Source organism: Rana temporaria, chromosome 10 (genome assembly GCF_905171775.1).
Source record: "Rana temporaria chromosome 10, aRanTem1.1, whole genome shotgun sequence".
NCBI lineage: Eukaryota > Metazoa > Chordata > Amphibia > Anura > Ranidae > Rana > Rana temporaria.
Genome location: NC_053498.1, coordinates 5,468,149 through 5,487,670, shown reverse-complemented (window position 1 = coordinate 5,487,670; position 19,522 = coordinate 5,468,149). Strand labels below are relative to the sequence as shown.

At 49.8% G+C, this 19,522-nt stretch overlaps 1 protein-coding gene across 2 annotated transcripts in view; it reads right to left on the bottom strand.

Moving 5' to 3' along the window:
- LOC120916216 (polymeric immunoglobulin receptor-like) overlaps positions 1-14,623 on the bottom strand; it is a 29,732-nt gene extending 15,109 nt beyond the window's left edge. The window contains exons 1-5 of one of the 2 annotated variants that reach the window (XM_040327073.1): positions 14,462-14,623; positions 12,449-12,600; positions 8,857-9,186; positions 6,525-6,863; positions 4,331-4,654 (exon numbers count right to left, since the gene is read on the bottom strand). In XM_040327073.1, the coding sequence (XP_040183007.1) occupies positions 4,331-4,654; positions 6,525-6,863; positions 8,857-9,186; positions 12,449-12,500 (1,045 nt within the window). In that variant the 5' untranslated portion in view covers positions 12,501-12,600; positions 14,462-14,623. Of the gene's footprint in view, positions 1-4,330; positions 4,655-6,524; positions 6,864-8,856; positions 9,187-12,448; positions 12,850-14,461 lie in introns of those variants that run through there. The other variant, XM_040327074.1, reaches the window with a different exon arrangement.
- Between the last annotated feature and the right edge of the window lie 4,899 nt (positions 14,624-19,522).

Here is a 19,522-nt window from a genome sequence, read left to right as displayed (position 1 = left end):
TTTAGAGTTTGGCCTTAGGTTGGGGAGGGGGGGGGGGGGCGTCGGAGCGGAGTGGAGCCAAACGGCGCCGATTGGCTGCAGGGCTGTCTTAATGAGAGGGCACACCTGGGCACTGCCCAGGGGCCCCAGCTGCATGGGGGGCCCCTGCACTTTGCCCAAAGCAGCTGGTCCTTGGGCCCACCCTTCCCCAAAATTGGGGGCCCCGTGATAGCACTGAGAGTGATAGATACACAGGGGAGGCAGTCTTCCTCCTACCTACTTGATGTCTGTTTACCTGCACTGTCATCATTATAGGGGCTTCAGAGTATTACTTTGCCCAGGGGCCCAAGATGCTATTAAGACGGCCCTGATTGGCTGTTTGGTAATGCTCAGAAAGACCCGGAAATACTCCATTCCCAAGGTTTGCCAAAGTGTCTTCGGGCCTTTCCAGCTGTTTCCGAGGCTCTCCGGCGCCCCCCCCCCACCTCTGGCCACATGCGATATTGCATGCCATATAGACGGCGTTGGGCTTTGCTGGATCTGTGGCACTTGGGATCTTTCCTTCCTATGTACACTGGATTGTCAAAAGTATTGGGACGTTGTCACTCTGGGATGGAAGGGAGATGATGGCTTCGTATGGCTCTCTATACACAAGGCACCGTACCTGTGATGGGGTGCAGGTCAGCCGGATGAGTCCCAACGCTGCCGGAGTCTGTGCTGCTGCTGCTGCCGGAGTCTGTGCTGCTGCTGCTGCCGGAGTCTGTGCTGCTGCTGCTGCCGGAGTCTGTGCTGCTGCTGCTGCCGGAGTCTGTGCTGCTGCTGCTGCCGGAGTCTGTGCTGCTGCTGCTGCCGGAGTCTGTGCTGCTGCTGCTGCCGGAGTCTGTGCTGCTGCTGCTGCCGGAGTCCGTGCTGCTGGCGGAGTCCGTGCTGCTGGCGGAGTCCGTGCTGCTGGCGGAGTCCGTGCTGCTGGCGGAGTCCGTGCTGCTGGCGGAGTCCGTGCTGCTGGCGGAGTCCGTGCTGCTGGCGGAGTCCGTGCTGCTGGGGGAGTCCGTGCTGCTGGGGGAGTCCGTGCTGCTGGGGGAGTCCGTGCTGCTGGCGGAGTCCGTGCTGCTGGCGGAGTCCGTGCTGCTGGCGGAGTCCGTGCTGCTGGCGGAGTCCGTGCTGCTGGCGGAGTCCGTGCTGCTGGCGGAGTCCGTGCTGCTGGCGGAGTCCGTGCTGCTGGGGGAGTCCGTGCTGCTGGGGGAGTCCGTGCTGCTGGGGGAGTCCGTGCTGCTGGGGGAGTCCGTGCTGCTGGGGGAGTCCGTGCTGCTGGGGGAGTCCGTGGTGCTGGCGGAGTCTGTGCTGCTGGGGGAGTCCGTGCTGCTGGGGGAGTCCGTGCTGCTGCCGGAGTCTGTGCTGCTGGGGGAGTCTGTGCTGCCGGCGGAGTCTGTGCTGCTGGGGGAGCTGGAATAGACTTTGGTGGTGGTAGCTGTTGCAACATCAAGTAAGAAACTCAGAACTAATGATAATGAATTGTTTTGTATCAATTAAAAAAAAAAAAATTAATAGAAGGCGTTCTGACCCCTTCTATATGGACACCCCCTTTATATACCCCAAAGTGTGCTTAACCACTTGCTTACCGGGCACTTATACCCCCCTTCCTGCCCAGGCCAATTTTCTCTGTCACACTTTGAAATGACAATTGCGAGGTCATGCTACACTGTACCCAAATGACATGTTTATCATTTTTTTTCACATAAATAGAGCTTTCTTTTGGTGGTATTTAATCACTACTGTTTTTTTTGGGCTAAACAAACAAAAAAAGACAGAAGATTGAAAAACAAAAACAAAAAAAAAGTTTTAATAATTTTTTTATAAGATTTTGCATGTAATTTTTCTCCTTCATTGATGTGTGCGGATGAGACGGCACTGATAGGTGGCACTGATAGGTGGACTGATGAGCAGTGAGCACTAATAGGGCACTGATAAGCGGCACTGATGGGCGATAATAGGTGGCACTGAAGGGCACCAATTGGCAGTACTGATTGGCAATGATAAGTGGCAGTGGTGGGCACTGGTAGGTGGCACTAGTGGGCACTGCTTAGCTGTACTGAGCACTGGTGAGCACTTCTTAGCAGTACTGATGAGCACTGGTAGGTGGCACTGGTGGGCAATGCTTAGCAGTACTGATGCGCACTGGTAGGTGGCACTGGTGGGCACTGGTAGATGGCACTGGTGGGCACTACTTAGCAGTACTGATGAGTACTGGTAGGTGGCACTGGTGAGCACTGGTAGGTGGCACTGGTGAGCACTGCTTAGCAGTACTGATGAGTACTGGTAGGTGGCACTGGTGGGCAGAGCTTAGCAGTACTGATGTGCACTGGTAGGTGCCAGTGGCAGGCACTGGTTAGCGGTATTGAGCACTGGTAGATAGCACTGGTGGGCACTGCTTAGCAGTACTGATGAGTACTGGTAGGTGGCACTGGTGGGTGCTGCTTAGCAGCAGTGGCTGTCAGTGTGCGGGACTGATGTCCCATTCACACAAACTGACAGCTGGTCACGTGGTAAAGGGCCGGGATCGGCCCTTTACTCCAATCTGTGATCAGCCAAGTCCCAAGGACTCGTGATCACAAAACACGGTGCGTGGGCATCATGAGCAGGGGAGGACGTCCATGTACGCCTCCCAGGCAATTTAGGCCCGCGCTGTAGCCATCTTACGGCTATAGTGCGGGTATCAAGTGGTTAAGACATGCTTAAGCAGCCTCACAACCAAAATTATTTTGTACCATTTTGCCATGCTGCAAGTCCTTTGTGGAACACCTTACGGTGTATCTAAAGCCAAAACCTTTTCTTTTTGGATTTTGATGGCATGGGGAATGGCTACAAATCTTCTTTGTGTAGATTCAACCTCTTTATGGGCACACGGTGAGGCACAGCATAATGTTGGTGGGGGGGTCAGGGCACCCTCCAGCCCCCCCTCAGTGACGCCATTGTATCCCTCACTGGATACTGAGGCAAATATAAAATTGTGAGTTGTAAACAAGCAATACTAATGGAGGTGAAGTCTCCCAATGGGTATTCCGGTAATAATTTCCCCCCACTTCCTGATGTGTCTACAGGACAGGAAGCGAGAGAGAATCTCCCCAATGCTAAAGCAAAATACAAAACCTGATCATTAAATTTGAATAGGCAACCTTATAACGCAACCTTAAGACATTGGCATACAGCATAACATGCGTTAACACACGACATGGCCCCAAGTGATATCACAGCTTGATGAATCAGATACCATGTTTCCCCGATAATAAGACCTAGCATGATTCTTGTGGAGGGCTGCAATATAAGCCCTACCCCGAAAATAAGCCCTAGTAAAATGAGTTTAAAAAAAATTTAATCCATTTTGCAGAATGATTGCAGCGGCTCCCCTTCTCCTCCCGCTCGATGTCCGCAGCCCCTCCCTCCTCAGCACATGGAGCGGGCAGACGCCAGCGTGACACTGGCTCCCCCCTCCTCTGCTCTCCTCCCGCCTGTGGCCCCCTCCCCAGTGCACGGAGTAGGCACAGAGCAGGCTGATGCCAGAAGGATGCCAGCTACCCCCTCCTGTGCTCTCCTCCCGCCCGAAGCCCACGGCCCCCTCCCCAGTGCACGAAGCAGGCTGATGCCAGAAGGACGCTGGCTCCCCCTCCTCTGCTCTCCTCCCGCCTGACGCCTGCGGCCCCTCCCCGGTGCACGAAGCAGGCTGATGCCAGAAGGATGCAGGCTACCCCCCCTCCTGTGCTCTCCTCCCGCCCGAAGCCCACGGCCCCCTCCCCAGTGCACGGAGCAGGCTGATGCCAGAAGGACACTGGCTCCCCCTCCTCTGCTCTCCTCCCGCCTGACGCCTGCGGCCCCCTCCCCGGTGCACGGAGCAGGCTGATGCCAGAAGGATGCCGGCTACCCCCTCCTGTGCTCTCCTCCTGCCCGACGCCTGCGGCCCCCTCCCCAGTGCACAGAGCAGGCTGATGCCAGAAGGACGCTTGTTCCCTCCTCCTCTGCTCTCCTCCCGCCCGACGCCCGCGGCACTCTCCCCGGTGCACGGAGCAGGCCGACGCCAGCATGACACCGGCTCCCCCCTCCTCTGCTCTCCTCCATCTCCCCAAGAAACAAAGAGGATTGCCAGATCAGCAGATTCGGCACACATGTGCCACAGAGCCATCAGGCTACTGGCCACACATTCTCTGACATTCCCCTGAAACGTCACTAGAAAAACCTAAAATAATGTACATTGATGGGCGCATGTGCAAGAAATAGCTGCAGATTGGAGCAAATCCCTGGCAAATCCCGGACGAGCCCCCAATTCCCGGGATTTTGGCATTCATGTAAAAATCCTTACCGAAAACCATGACATCCATGGATGATGACTCCACCTTCAACCCATCAGTGGTGACGCACCAATACCATCCGGAATCCCCCACTTCTAAATGGTTCACGGTGACGGTGTACGCCCTGATGGTGGAGTTGTCGGAAACAAGGCTTATTCTGCTTTTAAAATCTTCATGAACGAATCCGTTGGAGTCTAAAAGAGGTGGACACCCCATGGGGCTCCATCTACACCAATAGGTCAGAGCACCGGAGGCAAAGTCTTTTGGAACTTGGCACCTCACGCGGAGAGATTGGCTGGCGGTCAGCGGCCTGAACATCTTCCACCTGGTTGGTTCTACAAGGAGAAGTAAATCGCAACGTCACCAACCTTTGTACAATGGCTGCCAATATAACCACTACAGTGCACATAGGTAATGAAGCGCGTTAGTGCACCATATTGTCAAAAGTATTGGGACACCTGCCTTTACACACAAAGGCCCAGATTCTCAAAGGACTTACGACGGCGCAGCGCCATGTACGCCGTCGTAAGTCCGAATGAGAGCCGTCGCATCTATGCGCCTGATTCTTAGAATCAGTTACGCATAGATTTCTATTAGATCCGACCGGCGTAAGTCTCTTACGCCGTCGCATCTTAACTGCATATTTACGCTGGCCGCTAGGGGCGTGTACGCTGATTTACGCCTAGAAATATGTAAATCAGCTAGATACGCAAATTCACGAACGTACGCCCGGCCGACGCAGTACAGATACGCCGTTTACGTTAGGCTTTTCCCGGCGTAAAGTTGCCCCTGCTATATGAGGCGTACATGAGGCATAGCCAATGTTAAGTATGGACGTCGTTCCAGCGACGAAATTTGAAAATTTTACGTCGTTTGCGTAAGTCGTCCGTGAATGGGGCCGGAAGTAATTTACGTTCACGTCGAAACCAATACGTCCTTGCGGCGTATTTGGAGCAATGCACACTGGGATATGTCCACGGACGGCGCATGCGCCGTTCGTGAAAAACGTCAATCACGTCGGGTCATGGCTAATTTACATAACACATGCCCACCTCTTCACAATTTGAATTAGGCTGGCTTACGCCGGCCTATTTACGCTACGCCGCTGCAACTTACGGAGCACTGTAGGCTCAAAGGGGCAGCTGCTTTGGGCCCACAGCCATGACTGGGCCCGGGGGAAGCTTCCCCTTTTCCCCCTTTTGCCCTGCCTTAACCACTTAAGGACCCCTTCACGCCGATATACGTAGGCAGAATGGCACGGCTGGGCACAATCACGTACCTGTACGTCCTCTTTAAGTGCCCAGCCGCGGTCAGAAGCTCCGTGACCGCGCCTGGCGGGACCCGATCGCCGCTGGTGTCCCACGATCAGTCACCGGAGCTGAAGAAAGGGGAGAGCTGTGTGTAAACACAGCTTCCCCGTTCTTCACTGTGGCAGTGTCAGTGATCGTCTTTTCCCTCATATAGGGAAAGATGATCAATGACGTCACAGGTACAGCCCCGCCCCCCAAAAGTTAGAAACACATATGAGGTCACACTTAACCCCTGTCATTTTCACAATAAACAATTTAAATGCATTTTTTGCTGTGAAAATGACAATGGTCCCAAAAATGTGTCAAAATTGTCCGATGTGTCCGCCATAATGTCACAGTCATGAAAAAAAAACGCTGATCGCCGCTATTAGTAGTAAAAAAATATATATATTAATAAAAATGCAAAAAAACTATCCCCTATTTTGTAAACGCTATAAATTTTGCGCAAACCAATCAATAAAGGCTTATTGCGATTTTTTTTTTACCAAAAATATGTAGAAGAATACGTATCGGCCTAAACTGAGAAAAAAAATTATATCTTTTTTGGGGATATTTATTATAACAAAAAGTAAAAAATATTGATATTTTTTCAAAATTGTCGCTCTATTTTTGTTTATAGCGCAAAAAATAAAAACCTGCAGAGGTGATCAAATACCACCAAAAGAAAGCTCTATTTGTGGGGGAAAAAAAGGACGCCAATTTTGTTTGGGAGCCACGTCGCCCGACCGCGCAATTGTCAGTTAAAGCGACGCAGCGCCGAATCGCAAAAAGGGGCAAGGTCCTTAACCTGCCTAAAGGTCCGGGTCTTAAGTGGTTAAAGACAACCCTGCTTCTCATACAAACTGAGATGTTTGTGAATGGACTCCAGAATACATTTTTTGAGTATCGGACTTACCATTTATAATATGGAGGTGAACATCTTTCCAACCCAGCTCTTCAGCGGGAGAATGCGCCCCACAGCGGTAGAATCCAGAATCGCTCCTTCTGAGGTCATTCACAAGTATGTTGAAGCCGGTTGTGTCCCTTTCGTCCTGGATCAGGACTCTTCCCCAGAAGTGACGGTTAACCTGCCCGGAACTGTCGATGATGGTGTCACAGGCTGCAGGTTTGGTGTCGCTCACTTTGCACCAGTAGAGGGTCCCATTGTGAGGCATCGCGAGAGACGGGCAAGGGATGGCGAGGGAACCCCCGAGTCTTCCAATAAAGATTTCAGAAGAGGAAGGGACATTTTTTCCTAGAAAGATTGTAAGAAAACTAAACATTTTGATAATTGTTCCCAACATTTAGAATTAGTAATATGAATAATAAAACAACTAAGAGAGAGATAGACTTCTAAACATACACTAACGAGTGTTCCTTTGTAAAAGGCCAGCTCCGTAGACGTGGTTCGACCAGTTTGGTGTGGAGGAACTCAAGTGGTCTTCACAGGGCCCTGCCAATGGTGATCCAGGTTGTGACAGACTCTGACCCTCTTATGTGTAAAATCATCCTATGTCCACTAGGGGCATAGGATGACTGAGAAATTATATCTTGGACTACCTGAGATGGGATTATTATGTGAATATTATCCACAATATATTCCAGGATATCTGTAAAGAACTATTTACTGGTTGATGATTCTGAACTCAACGGGTTAATTGTAAGAGTGACTCCTTCATACTGTTAGATGCTAATTCCATCACCTCCAGCCATCTCTCTGTTCTCTGTGCTAATTGACCCTGCTATTGTGTGAAGATGTCCTGTGTTTACACTTATGATAATGTGCATTGTATAGCAGGTGAGAGGAGACGGGATGTTTACCTTGAAAGATCCTATCTCGGAGTCACCTCGTCTGTGTAAATGATTAGTTAATTAGCTCATGTTAATTTATGTTCTGGTAAACCTCCTCTTTAAACTGTATATAAGGTTGCATTCTTGGTTCTATTAAACACTCCGGGCCAGATTCTCAAAGGACTTACGACGGCGTATCTCCACGTACGCCGTCGTAAGTCCGAATGCGAGCCGTCGTATCTATGCGCCTGATTCTCAGAATCAGTTACGCATAGATTTGGCCAAGATACGAGCGGCGCAAGTCTCCTACGCCGTCCTATCTTGGGTGCATATTTACGCGTTGAATATGTAAATTAGGTATATACACCGATTCACGAACGTACTTGCGCCCGCTACGCCGTTTACGTTAGGCTTACGTCCGGCGTAAAGTTACCCCTGCTATATGAGGTGCAGCCAATGCAAAGTATGGACGTCGGCAAGCGTATCTTTTTACGTCGTTTACGCAAGTCGTACGTGAATGGGGCTATGCGTAGGTTACGTTCACGTCACAGGCATTGGGCCTGGCGTATCTTAGGGCGTAAATTCGGCGTGATACTGAGCATGGCAGTTCGTTAGGCACGTCATTTATGTGGGGTCATGGCTCATTTGAATGAAACACGCCCACCTCTTCCACATTTGAATTACGCGGGCTTACGCCAGCCGATTTACGCTACGCCGCCGCAACTTACGGAGCAAGTGCTTTGTGAATACTGCACTTGCCTGTCTAAGTTGCGGCGGCGTAGCGTAAATAGGATACGCTACGCCCAACTAAAGATACGCTCTCCTACGTGAATCTGGCCCTCCATGTTCAGCAGACAAACAAGTCTCGTCTCGTTGTGTGTTGAGGGCAGCTGGAATATGTGATATCTATATCCAGACTGATAGGAAGCAGTATATGACGGAAGCACTCAAGTGGAGTGTGGGACGTTCCGTTACACAGGTCTTCTCATTCAACATCATTACCTGACATCACAAATAGGACCAAACTCCACAGACACCCTCCAAATTTTTCCCAGTAGAGTGGAGGCTGTCCTAGCCACAAATAGGCACCAGTTCCATAATCATGTCCAAGGATGTGGATTGGGATGTCTGATAAGCCTGTAGGCAGGTGCAATCTACTTTTTCCACTAGGTACACATAAGAGGTATCCCCACGTGCAGGGCGAGTACGCTCCGCCCACAGTCTTCTCTACTTTTTAAAAATTCAATTGATTTCAAGATAAAGAGCAACCTACCCAGGGCCCTCTTTAAGATTGATTGGACCCTGGGCAAACATTTTCTTGGGCCCTCCCGAATCCACTTATCAACTATTTTCTGGCAGTGTGGGCTCAAGGGGCACCTGCTTTGGGCCCCCTCAACAATGACTGGTCCCGGGGCAGCTGCCCCTTTTGCCCTGTTTAAAGACAGCCCTGAACCTACCTTGAGAAACAGTCACATTCACAGGATAATGGAGACCGTGGTTCCTGTTTCCAATTCCGCACCAGTACGCTCCTGAATCTTCGGGTTGAAGGCTCGTCATATTAATCATGAAGTAGTTTCTGAATTCTTGTAGATACGTTCGGTTCATGTCGTTTTCCTTAATATAAGGCGTGGTGGATACGATGGTGTAACATTGGCCTTTGTGCACCTTGCACCAAAACTTCCTACCATGGATGTTCGCAGATATGGAACTGTAGTAACACGAGACCGTCACCGATCCCCCTAGTGATCCGGTAACTTGCCTTGGCCCAAAGAGATAACCGGATGCCACTAAGTAATAAGAACAATTAAACAAAAAGTTTTTCCTTATAGAACACAGTTATCAACAGGACTTCTTTTTAACCACTTCCCTACGCGATACGTCATAGGACGTCCTTGACTTTCGAGGGGGGGGATATCTGAATGATGGGAGCAGCTACAGGCATCATCCAGATATCCTTCTTTGCAGCCGGCGATTCTGTGCACAGCAAGCATGATCATAGCGGCAGTTCCACCGCTTGATCGTTCTTACAGGCGACAGGATGGGACGTCCCCTCCCGGCGCCATCACTCACTTGCTTCTCCGGGCTCTCCCATGCCATCGGGGACCCGGTGAAAGAATCGGCCGGCGCTGGATGAGGACCATAGAGCTTTCCGGTGACCAGATGGTCACCAGTCATCTCTATGACCGTCGGAGGCCCCAGATGTAAACAAAGAAGCGATCGCGGCAAGTAAGCATCAGATTGGTGAATGTTTTATATAATTTTTTTCTCAATCTCATGATTTACAGTCTGGAGGAGAGATGCAGGGTCTTACTGACCCGCATATCTCCATAAAGAGGATGTCATGGATACGCAATAGTCTGGCAGCTTACCCGTTTCCATCTGTCCATTAAGAGGCCTGACTCTGTTCTGGTTACCTTCTTATCTCCTCTACTTCCTGTATGGCCCCACCCAGGCCATCCCAGGAAGTCTATATTAACTGTTGCACTACAGGCCTGCAGTGCTGTTCAACCAGTGTTGTTAGCTTAAGTTCCTGTCTGCAGTGTGCTACGATTACCTCTCTTTGTACCGTTTTTGGCTCGTCCCTGACTTCTCCTGTTTGCCTGTGCCCTTGACCTTTTGCCTGTCCCTCGGTTACCCTGTCTGCCTGTTACCCTGACCTCGGCTTACCCATCACTTCCGTTTGTCCTGCTTGCTGCTTCCCCTCTCTCTCTCTGTGGAGTGAGACCTAGGGGATCCCAGAGGTCGCGACATGGGCCCAGCTGCGGCGAAGGCCATCCTCACCACTAAAGGCTCTGGTGAACACAAAGCTGGGTCTTAGACTCCGCGCCCTGGGCGATCTTGGGTTCACGCTTCCTCTCAGATAGCCGCAGTCGGCCATAGGGTTCACTACCATGTGGTGCATCCCTGACCCCAACGGGGTGCACTTGTCACCTGGCCACAGGTGACGTGACAGAGGACTTGTCACAATATATTCCTATTACAAGGGATGTTTACATTCCTTGTCATAGAAATAAAAGTGATCAAAAAAAAGTGTAAAAACAAAAAAAACAAAAAACAAAAAAATAAAGTTAAAAAATGCCTCTGTCCCCGGTAGCTCGCGCTCAGAAGCGAACACACGCCTAAGTCCCGCCCACATATGTAAACTCTGTTCAAACCACACGTGAGGCATCGCCGCATGCGTTAGCGCGTGAGCAACAATTATTGTGCTAGACCTCCTCTGTAACTCTAAACTGGTAACCTGTAAAAAAATAAAATAAAATAAGCGCCATCTATGGAGATTTTTAAGTAACGAAGTTTGGCGCCATTCCACGAGTGTGCGCAATTTTAAAGCGTGACATGTTGGGCGTCTTTCTCATTATATAAAAAAATTGGGCTAACTTTACTGTTTTGTTATTTTTTAATTCATTTTTTTCCCCAAAAAAAGGCGTTTGAAAAATGATTGCGCAAATACCAATACGAGATAAAAAGTTGCAATGACCGCCATTTTATTCCCTACGATGTATGCTAAAAAAAAAACACATATATAATGTTTGAGGGCTCTGAGTAATTTTCGAGCAAAAAAAATGATAGTTTTTACATGTAGGAGAGGAGTGCCAGAATAGGCCCGGTATGGAAGCGGTTAAAATACTTTCGTTTTTTTTTCCCCGGAGGTATTGGAGTAACAAGACAAAGAATAAAACAAGAGGACTACCGTAAAATGTATACCTGGCGGCCCGGATTCACAAAGCACTTACGCCGACGTATCTCGAGATACGCCGCGTAAGTGTAACTATGCGCCGTCGTATCTGTGCGCCGTGCCCACAATCTGAGATACGCCTAAAAACAGGCTTCCTACGATCGACGTAACTTGCCTACGCCGTCGTATCGTGGGCGTATATTTACGCTGGGCGCATTTGCCGCTCCTATTGATTTTCTATGCACATTTGCAAATGAGGGAGACACGCCGATTCACAAACGTAGTTGCGCCCGGCGCATCATATACGCGGTTTGCGTAAGTCTTACGTCCGGCGTAAAGTTATTCCCCATATAGGAGGCGCAACTCATGCAAAGGTATTGACCAGGGAACACAAGCCGTCGTATCTTTTGTCGTTTACGTTGTACGTGAATAGGGCTGGGCGTAGGTTACGTTCACGTCGTAGGCAGTAATTCAACGTATCTTAGGCAGTTGTCTCGACTGATTCTGAGCATGCGCACTGGGATGCGGCCACGGGACAGCGAATTCACCGTTCATTTTAAGTACTTCTTTTATTTTTTTTGTCTTTTTTAAGTGTATTTTGTGCGTGTACTCGAGAGAGGAGCCGGACTGCAGGAGTTGGGAGTAGGCAGGCCTCCCCCAAAGGCAATCTGCCACCTTTCTCCATGCCCCGGGTGGCAATGGCGGGTGTGTGAGGGGGTCCTCCCACACAGCCTGCCCTACCTGCTCCGCTTTGAAGCCCAACGGGGCAGAGGGACTCCCTATAAGGGAGTGAGCTAGCCCGCTCAACCAGCCCTGTTAGTCCTTCGCCTCTCTTTTTAGAGACCGCATGGTCAAAGTGCGTGCATGTTAACCCAATTTAGAGTGCGTGTAAGTTTGGTGTTTTTTTGTGGGGGGGGGGGGGGTGGACGTACTAAGCGCAGGCTTACCTCGCATAGCACACCCACCAGGAGCCGGGCTGAGACCACCAAACTCAATTCACATGTAGCCGAGACCGGGATCCGAACCCCTAGCTGCAGAGGTGAATGGCTTGTCAGCGCAGTGCCAATCGCGTTGGCGCTTGGCCCATCATTTGCATGGGGTCACGCCTCATTAGCATGGCTCACGCCCACTTCCACCTACACCGGCTTACGCCGAGGAAACCCAGCGCATCTTTAACAGCGAGTGGGAGCGAGTGCTTTGTGAATTCAGTGCTGGCCTCTCTGCGCTGCGCCGGCGTAGCGCAAAAGAGATACACTACGGCGGCATAAATGTGCGCCAATGTCTGTGAATCCGGGCCGATATCTTTTTTTTTTTATTATTATTATTCCACAAAATATCTAACATTTGAGGTAATGCGATTTCATAGAACCTACCTTGAATGAGGGAAGACCAGACGATAAGAATAGACGGATTGGACGTCCTCATTATGGATGAGCTCCCGTCTATTAGACTTGTGGTTTAATTTTCAGTTCCTCCCAGAAGAGAAGGAAGTTGTAGAACGTGTTCACGGTCAGATGTCTGTGTCCTAAAAAAACCAAAAACTGAAACCCAACAAAAATCAAAGAGATCAGACATTAGTCAGATGTGGCACCGGTGCCAAGAAGGCCATGGCATGTTCCACCATGATGTGCCTCTCTCGAAGGGACGGCCCCTTTTCTCAACCTAATCCTTATGGTTCAAGATTGGCAGATTGATTTACCACTTGGGATTTGACCAACATGGGCACAGTGAAAAATCCACAAACTTTTGCTGGTCCACTCTAAAGCCTCGTACACACGATAGGCTAACCAGAGGACAACGGTCCTTCAGACAGCCTTCAGTCCATCAAATGCAGCCTCACCAGCGCCCATCAAAGCAGCCTCACCAGCACCCATCAAATGCAGCCTCACCAGCACCCATCAAATGCAGCCTCACCAGCGCCCATCAAAGCAGCCTCACCAGCGCCCATCATTGCAGCCTCACCAGCGCCCATCAAATGCAGCCTCACCAGCGCCCATCAAATGCAACCTCACCAGCGCCCATCAAATGCAGCCTCACTAGTGCCCATCAAATGCAGCCTCACCAGCGCCCATCAAATGCAGCCTCACCAGCGCCCATCAAATGCAGCCTCACTAGTGCCCATCAAATGCAGCCTCACCAGCGCCCATCAAATGCAGCCTCACCAGCACCCATCAAATGCAGCCTCACCAGCGCCCATCAGATGCAGCCTACTAGCGCCCATCAATGCAGCCTCACCAGTGCCCATTAAATGCAGCCTCACCAGCGCTCATCAAATGCAGCCTCACCAGCGCCCATCAAATGCAGCCTCACTAGCGCCCATCAAATGCAGCCTCACTAGCGCCCATCAAATGCAGCCTCACCAGCGCCCATCAGATGCAGCCTCACCAGCACTCATCAAATGCAGCCTCACCAGCGCCCAGCAAATGCAGCCTCACCAGCGCCCAGCAAATGCAGCCTCACCAGCGCCCATCATTGCAGCCTCACCAGTGCCCATCAAATGCAGCCTCACCAGCGCCCATCATTGCAGCCTCACCAACACCCATCAAATGCAACCTCACCAGCGCCCATCAAATGCAGCCTCACCAGCGCCCATCAAATGCAGCCTCACCAGCACCCATCAAATGCAGCCTCACTAGTGCCCATCAAATGCAGCCTCACCAGCGCCCATCAAATGCAGCCTCACCAGCACCCATCAAATGCAGCCTCACCAGCGCCCATCAGATGCAGCCTACTAGCGCCCATCAATGCAGCCTCACCAGTGCCCATTAAATGCAGCCTCACCAGCGCTCATCAAATGCAGCCTCACCAGCGCCCATCAGATGCAGCCTCACCAGCGATCAAATGCAGCCTCACCAGCTCCCATCAAATGCAGCCTACCAGTGCCCATCAGATGCAGCCTCACCAGCACCCATCAGATGCAGCCTACTAGCGCCCATCAAATGCAGCCTCCCCAGCGCCCATCAAATGCAGCCTCCCCAGCGCCCATCAAATGCAGCCTCACCAGCACCCATCAAATGCAGCCTCACCAGCACCCATCAAATGCAGCCTACCAGCGCCCATCAAATGCAGCCTCCCCAGCGCCCATCAAATGCAGCCTCCCCAGCGCCCATCAAATGCAGCCTCACCAGCGCCCATCAATGAATGTTTGCTTGCTTCCATTTGTTCGGGAGTCGGGACACAGACACAGCCCTTCCCCGCCGCGGCGCCTCTGACACAACATTGTAGAAAGTCACAAGGAGAGAGGCGGCGGCGGGGCTGATCTGTGTCACAAATAATACACAATTATATACTCATGAAAAGTAATTCAATGCGAAGCAAGTACAAGTACCTGAATCTGTCCTCCTATCAGCCAACAGTATCACTCTGTAGCAGTATTCAGCACCTACCTTGTACCTCAGAGGAAACTCCTCCATTGGTTGAAGGTCGTCACCTACCGTCCGCCGCAGTCCAGAGATTGGAAGAAGTGTGAGGACGGAATATCTGCAGACTTCTCTCTAAGAACGGCACGTGACTCTGATTACCGAATAAGTGAGAAATGAAAGTCCCCGTCACACAGTCATCACTTCTCCATAGGAGGACTCTTCCCCATTCTACTCACCAATCCAGGAAAGAAGAAGATTATCCAAACAATGGGGGAGATTTACCAAAACTGGAGGAGAGGGTCAAATCTGGGGCAGCCGTGCATGGGAGCCAATCAGCTTCCAGCTTCATCTCCTTCAATTAAGCTTTGACAATGAAACCTGGAAGCCGATTGGTTTCTATGCAGAGCTATCTATCTACAGTGGGGAAAATACCGTATATACTCAAGCAAATGCCGACCCGGATATAAGCAGAGGCACCTAATTTTACCACACACAACTGGGAAAACTGCAGCCTTACTGTGCCCATCTGCAGTCTCACTGTGCCCAGGTGCAGTCTCACTGTGCCCAGGTGCAGTCTCACTGTGCCCAGGTGCAGTCTCACTGTGCCCAGGTGCAGTCTCACTGTGCCCAGGTGCAGTCTCACTGTGCCCAGGTGCAGTCTCACTGTGCCCATCTGTAGTCTCACTGTGCCCATCTGTAGTCTCACTGTGCCCATTTGCAGCCTCACTGTGCCCATCTGTAGTCTCACTGTGCTCAGTTGCAGTCTCACTGTGCCTATCTGCAGCCTCACTGTGCCCATTTGCAGCCTCACTGTGCCCATCTGTAGTCTCACTGTGCTCAGTTGCAGTCTCACTGTGCCCATTTTCAGTCTCACTGTGCCCATTTGGTATAAGGTGAAGGAAGAAGTCATTCAGCTGGTCACCAGGCAGTCCATTCCTATCATCTGCTGGGATAGAACTCGCAGTTCCATGTTAGTCTTTGACTCTGCCCTTTCTTGGACCCATTATCAGGATGAGATGACGTCATCGGTCTGCTGCAGGCAGGAGGAACCATTTCCTCAGTCTCCTCTCCCTCGGTGATTGGACTGTACATTGTAACTGTCTCATTTCCTCAGTCTCCTCCACCCCCCCCCCCCCCAGTGATCAGACTGTACAAAAAAAAAAAGATGAAGTCATTGTCAGGGGGAGTATTGCGATCTCTATGGGGGGGTAATACCTGGAAGGGTTACACTGACATAGTACCCCGCATTGACATTTAGGCCCAGGTCCTCGTAGATCGGCGTTTCTTTGTGAGGGCGTAACTTATCCTATTTACGTTACGCCTCCGCAACTTAGACGGGCAAGTGCAGTATTCTCAAAGCACTTGCTCCGTAACTTGCGGCAGCGTAGCGTAAATAGGCCGGCGTAAGCCCGCCTAATTCAAATTTGGAAGATGTGGGCGTGTGTTTTGTAAATGTTATGTGACCCGACATAAATGACGCTTTTTACGAACGGCGCATGCGCCGTGCGTGGACATATCCCAGGGTGCATTGCTCCAAAGTACGCCGCAAGGACGTATTGATTTCGACATGAACGTAAATGACGTCCAGCCCCATTCTCGGACGACTTACGCAAACGACGTAAAATTTTCAAAATTTGACGCGGGAACGACGGCCATACTTAACATTGGTACGCCGCATGTACGCCTCATATAGCAGGGGCAACTATACGCCGGGAAAAGCCTAACGTAAACGGCGTATCTGTACTGCGTCGGCCGGGCGTACGTTCGTGAATTCGCGTATCTAGCTGATTTACAAATTTCTAGGCGTAAATCAGCGTACACGCCCCTAGCGGCCAGCGTAAATATGCAGTTAAGATCCGACGGCGTAAGAGACTTAGGCCGGTCGGATCTAATACAAATCTATGCGTTCTATGAATCAGGCGCATAGATACGACGGCTCAGACTCAGAGATACAATGGCGTATCTCCTTTGAGAATCTGGGCCTTACTGTATATACCGTGTCGGGTCTGCTTAAAATAAATGAACAAAATAAGTAAATTATAAATAAAAGCAACATACCGTAAATAAAAAGGAACTCTTCAACCTCAATACTTTCTATTGTGTGAATTTCTGATCACAGACATCAGTCATCCTTCAATAGTGGAAGAATTTTACAACTTCCCTAAAATCTCCAATTTATTTATTCATTTATTCACACTTCTCCAAACTCCCGAATTGTGTGCGTTCCCCCCGCCGCCTTCCTCCCGAAATCATGAATGTCCAGAAATGTCCCTTTTTTTATAAAACGTCTCCCACAACAACCCTCACCGGGGACTTTCATTGATGACAAGGAGTGTGACCGCTCACAGCGACCAATCAGAGGAGGGCGCCGCTGATATATACGGTACGAGAGACTCCCAGCAGAGTTATGAAGGAACTAAAAGACCATATACAATTGTTTCCCAGTGTGATTCACATAAAGAAATTAGACTAATCTAGAAAACTAGATACACCATATTGTCAAAAGTATTGGGACGCCGGCCTTTACACGCACATGAACATAATGGCATCCCAGTCTTAAGCCCTGTACACACGGTCCAGAATCTCGTCAGGAGTGTACACACGGGCCATTAAAAAGAACCACCTTTCTTTTGAATGGCATCAAACGCGGTGACGTCATCGACTACGACGAGCATGCGCTTGTCCCATTCGATGTCGTCGCCGACATCTTGCTTTACCCTACCTAGGAAGCTACCGCGCATGCGTCAAAGTCATTTCGAGCATGCGCGGGTTTCCATGGAGACAGGTAAGTATACAGGGCCAGATTCACAGGTATCTCTGTGTTCCGGCCGTCCTATGATTCATAGAATCAGGTTCCGCATAGTTATCCCTAAGATCCGACAGGTGTAATTGAATTACACTGTCGGATCTTAAGGATGCAATTCTATGCCGGCCGCTAGGTGGCGAGGCCATTGCGGTCGGTGTAGAATATGGAAATGACTAGTTACAGCGATTCCCGAACGTCCGCGCTGCCCGTCGATCTAACTTTACGTCGTTTCCGTCGAGATACGCCGCGTAAAATTAGGGCTGAGCCCTAGGTGTTCTAAGCCATATTAAGTATGGCCTTCGTTCCCGCGTCGAAATTTAAAAAATCACGTCGTTTGCGTAAGTCGTCCGTGAATGGCGCTGGACGCCATTTACATGAACGTCTAAACAAATGACGTCCGTGCGACGTCATTTAGCGCAATGCACGTCGGGTAAGAGTTTTGAGAATCAGGCACTTACAATGTAAACCTGCGGCGGTGTAACGTAAATGGTATACGTTAGAATTACGTTACTCCACGGCGGCGTAACGTATCCCATTTACGTTACACCGCCGCAAGTTTACAGGTAAGAGTTTTGAGAATCAGGCACTTACGCTGTAAACCTGCGGCGGTGTAACGTAAATGGGATACGTTACGCCGCCGTGGAGTAACGTAATTCTATGTGAATCTGGCCCACAGACGCTCGGGTTTCGCTATAGGAAAACACTGCCGAGAATCACCACGAGAAAATAGAGAGCAGGTTCTCCTATTTTTCTCGTTCGAGATTCCGGGCAGTTTCCTTGACGAGAAACCTCAAAGCCTCGTACACACGCTCGGTGTACTCGGCAAGAAAGCTCTGCCAGCAGTTTTCTTGCCGAGAAAACCATGTGTGCGTACAAGGCTTCAGTCCGTAGGGTTCAATATTGAGTTGGCCCCACCATTTGCAGCTATAACAGCTTCACCTCTTTTTGCCAGGCCTCAGCGCTCCCTGGCCTTTTTTCAGGTTGAGTGTGATTCGTTTCGTACGAATCGAAAATTCGGAAGCATCCGAAATACGAATTTTATATGAAATTTCGTTGAGAAATGTTGTTTCAGGAGTAGGAGACTGGTAGTCGATGGAAGATTCAGAATTGGACAAAATAAGAATGTGCGTTAATATCGTTTTACTATTGTCATAATAAATTACGATTTTTCGTTATGATGACGTTAAAAACCGAGGAAGTCGGCACAGCACAGGGATGATGGGAGCCCCTCATAACAAATGTTCGTAATTGTTACGAAAAGTTAAACTTTCGTATTTCGTACGAATCAAAATTGAATTTCGGACACGAATAAAAAAAAAAAAAGTTGCTCGTTATTTAACCGCTTAACGACCGCCGCATGTATATGTACGTCCACAGAATGGCACGTACAGGCATATGGGCGTACATGTACGTCCCTGCCTTTCCACGGGTCCAATCGGGACCCCCCCCCCCCCCCCACTACATGCGTCGGTCGGAAACCCGCAGGGAGCGATCCGGGACGAGGGCGCGGCTATTCGTTTCTAGCCGCCCCCTCGCGATCGCTCCCCGGAGCTGAAGAACGGGGAGAGCCGTATGTAAACACGGCTTCCCCGTGCTTCACTGTGGTGGCTGCATCGATCGAGTGATCCCTTTTATAGGGAGACTCGATCGATGACGTCAGACCTACAGCCACACCCCCCTACAGTTGTAAACACACTAGGTGAACCCTAAATCCTACAGCGCCCCCTGTGGTTAACTCCCAAACTGCAACTGTCATTTTCACAATAAACAATGCAATTTAAATGCATTTTTTGCTGTGAAAATGACAATGGTCCCAAAAATGTGTCAAAATTGTCCGAAGTGTCCGCAGTCACGAAAAAAAAAAAAAACACGTTGATCGCCGCCATTAGAAGTGAAAAAAAAAATAAAAATGCAATAAAAATATCCCCTATTTTGTAAACGCTATAAATTTTGCGCAAACCAAATCGATAAACGCTTATTGCGATTTTTTTTACCAAAAATAGGTAGAAGAATACGTATCGGCCTAAACTGAGGAAAAAAATGTTTTATATATGTTTTTGGGGGATATTTATTATAGCAAAAAGTAAAAAATATTGAATTTTTTTCAAAATTGTCGCTCTATTTTTGTTTATAGCGCAAAAAATAAAAACCGCAGAGGTGATCAAATACCACCAAAAGAAAGCTCTATTTGTGGGGAAAAAAGGACACCAATTTTGTTTGGGAGCCACGTCGCACGACCACGCAATTGTCAGGTAAAGCGACGCAGTGCTGAATCGCAA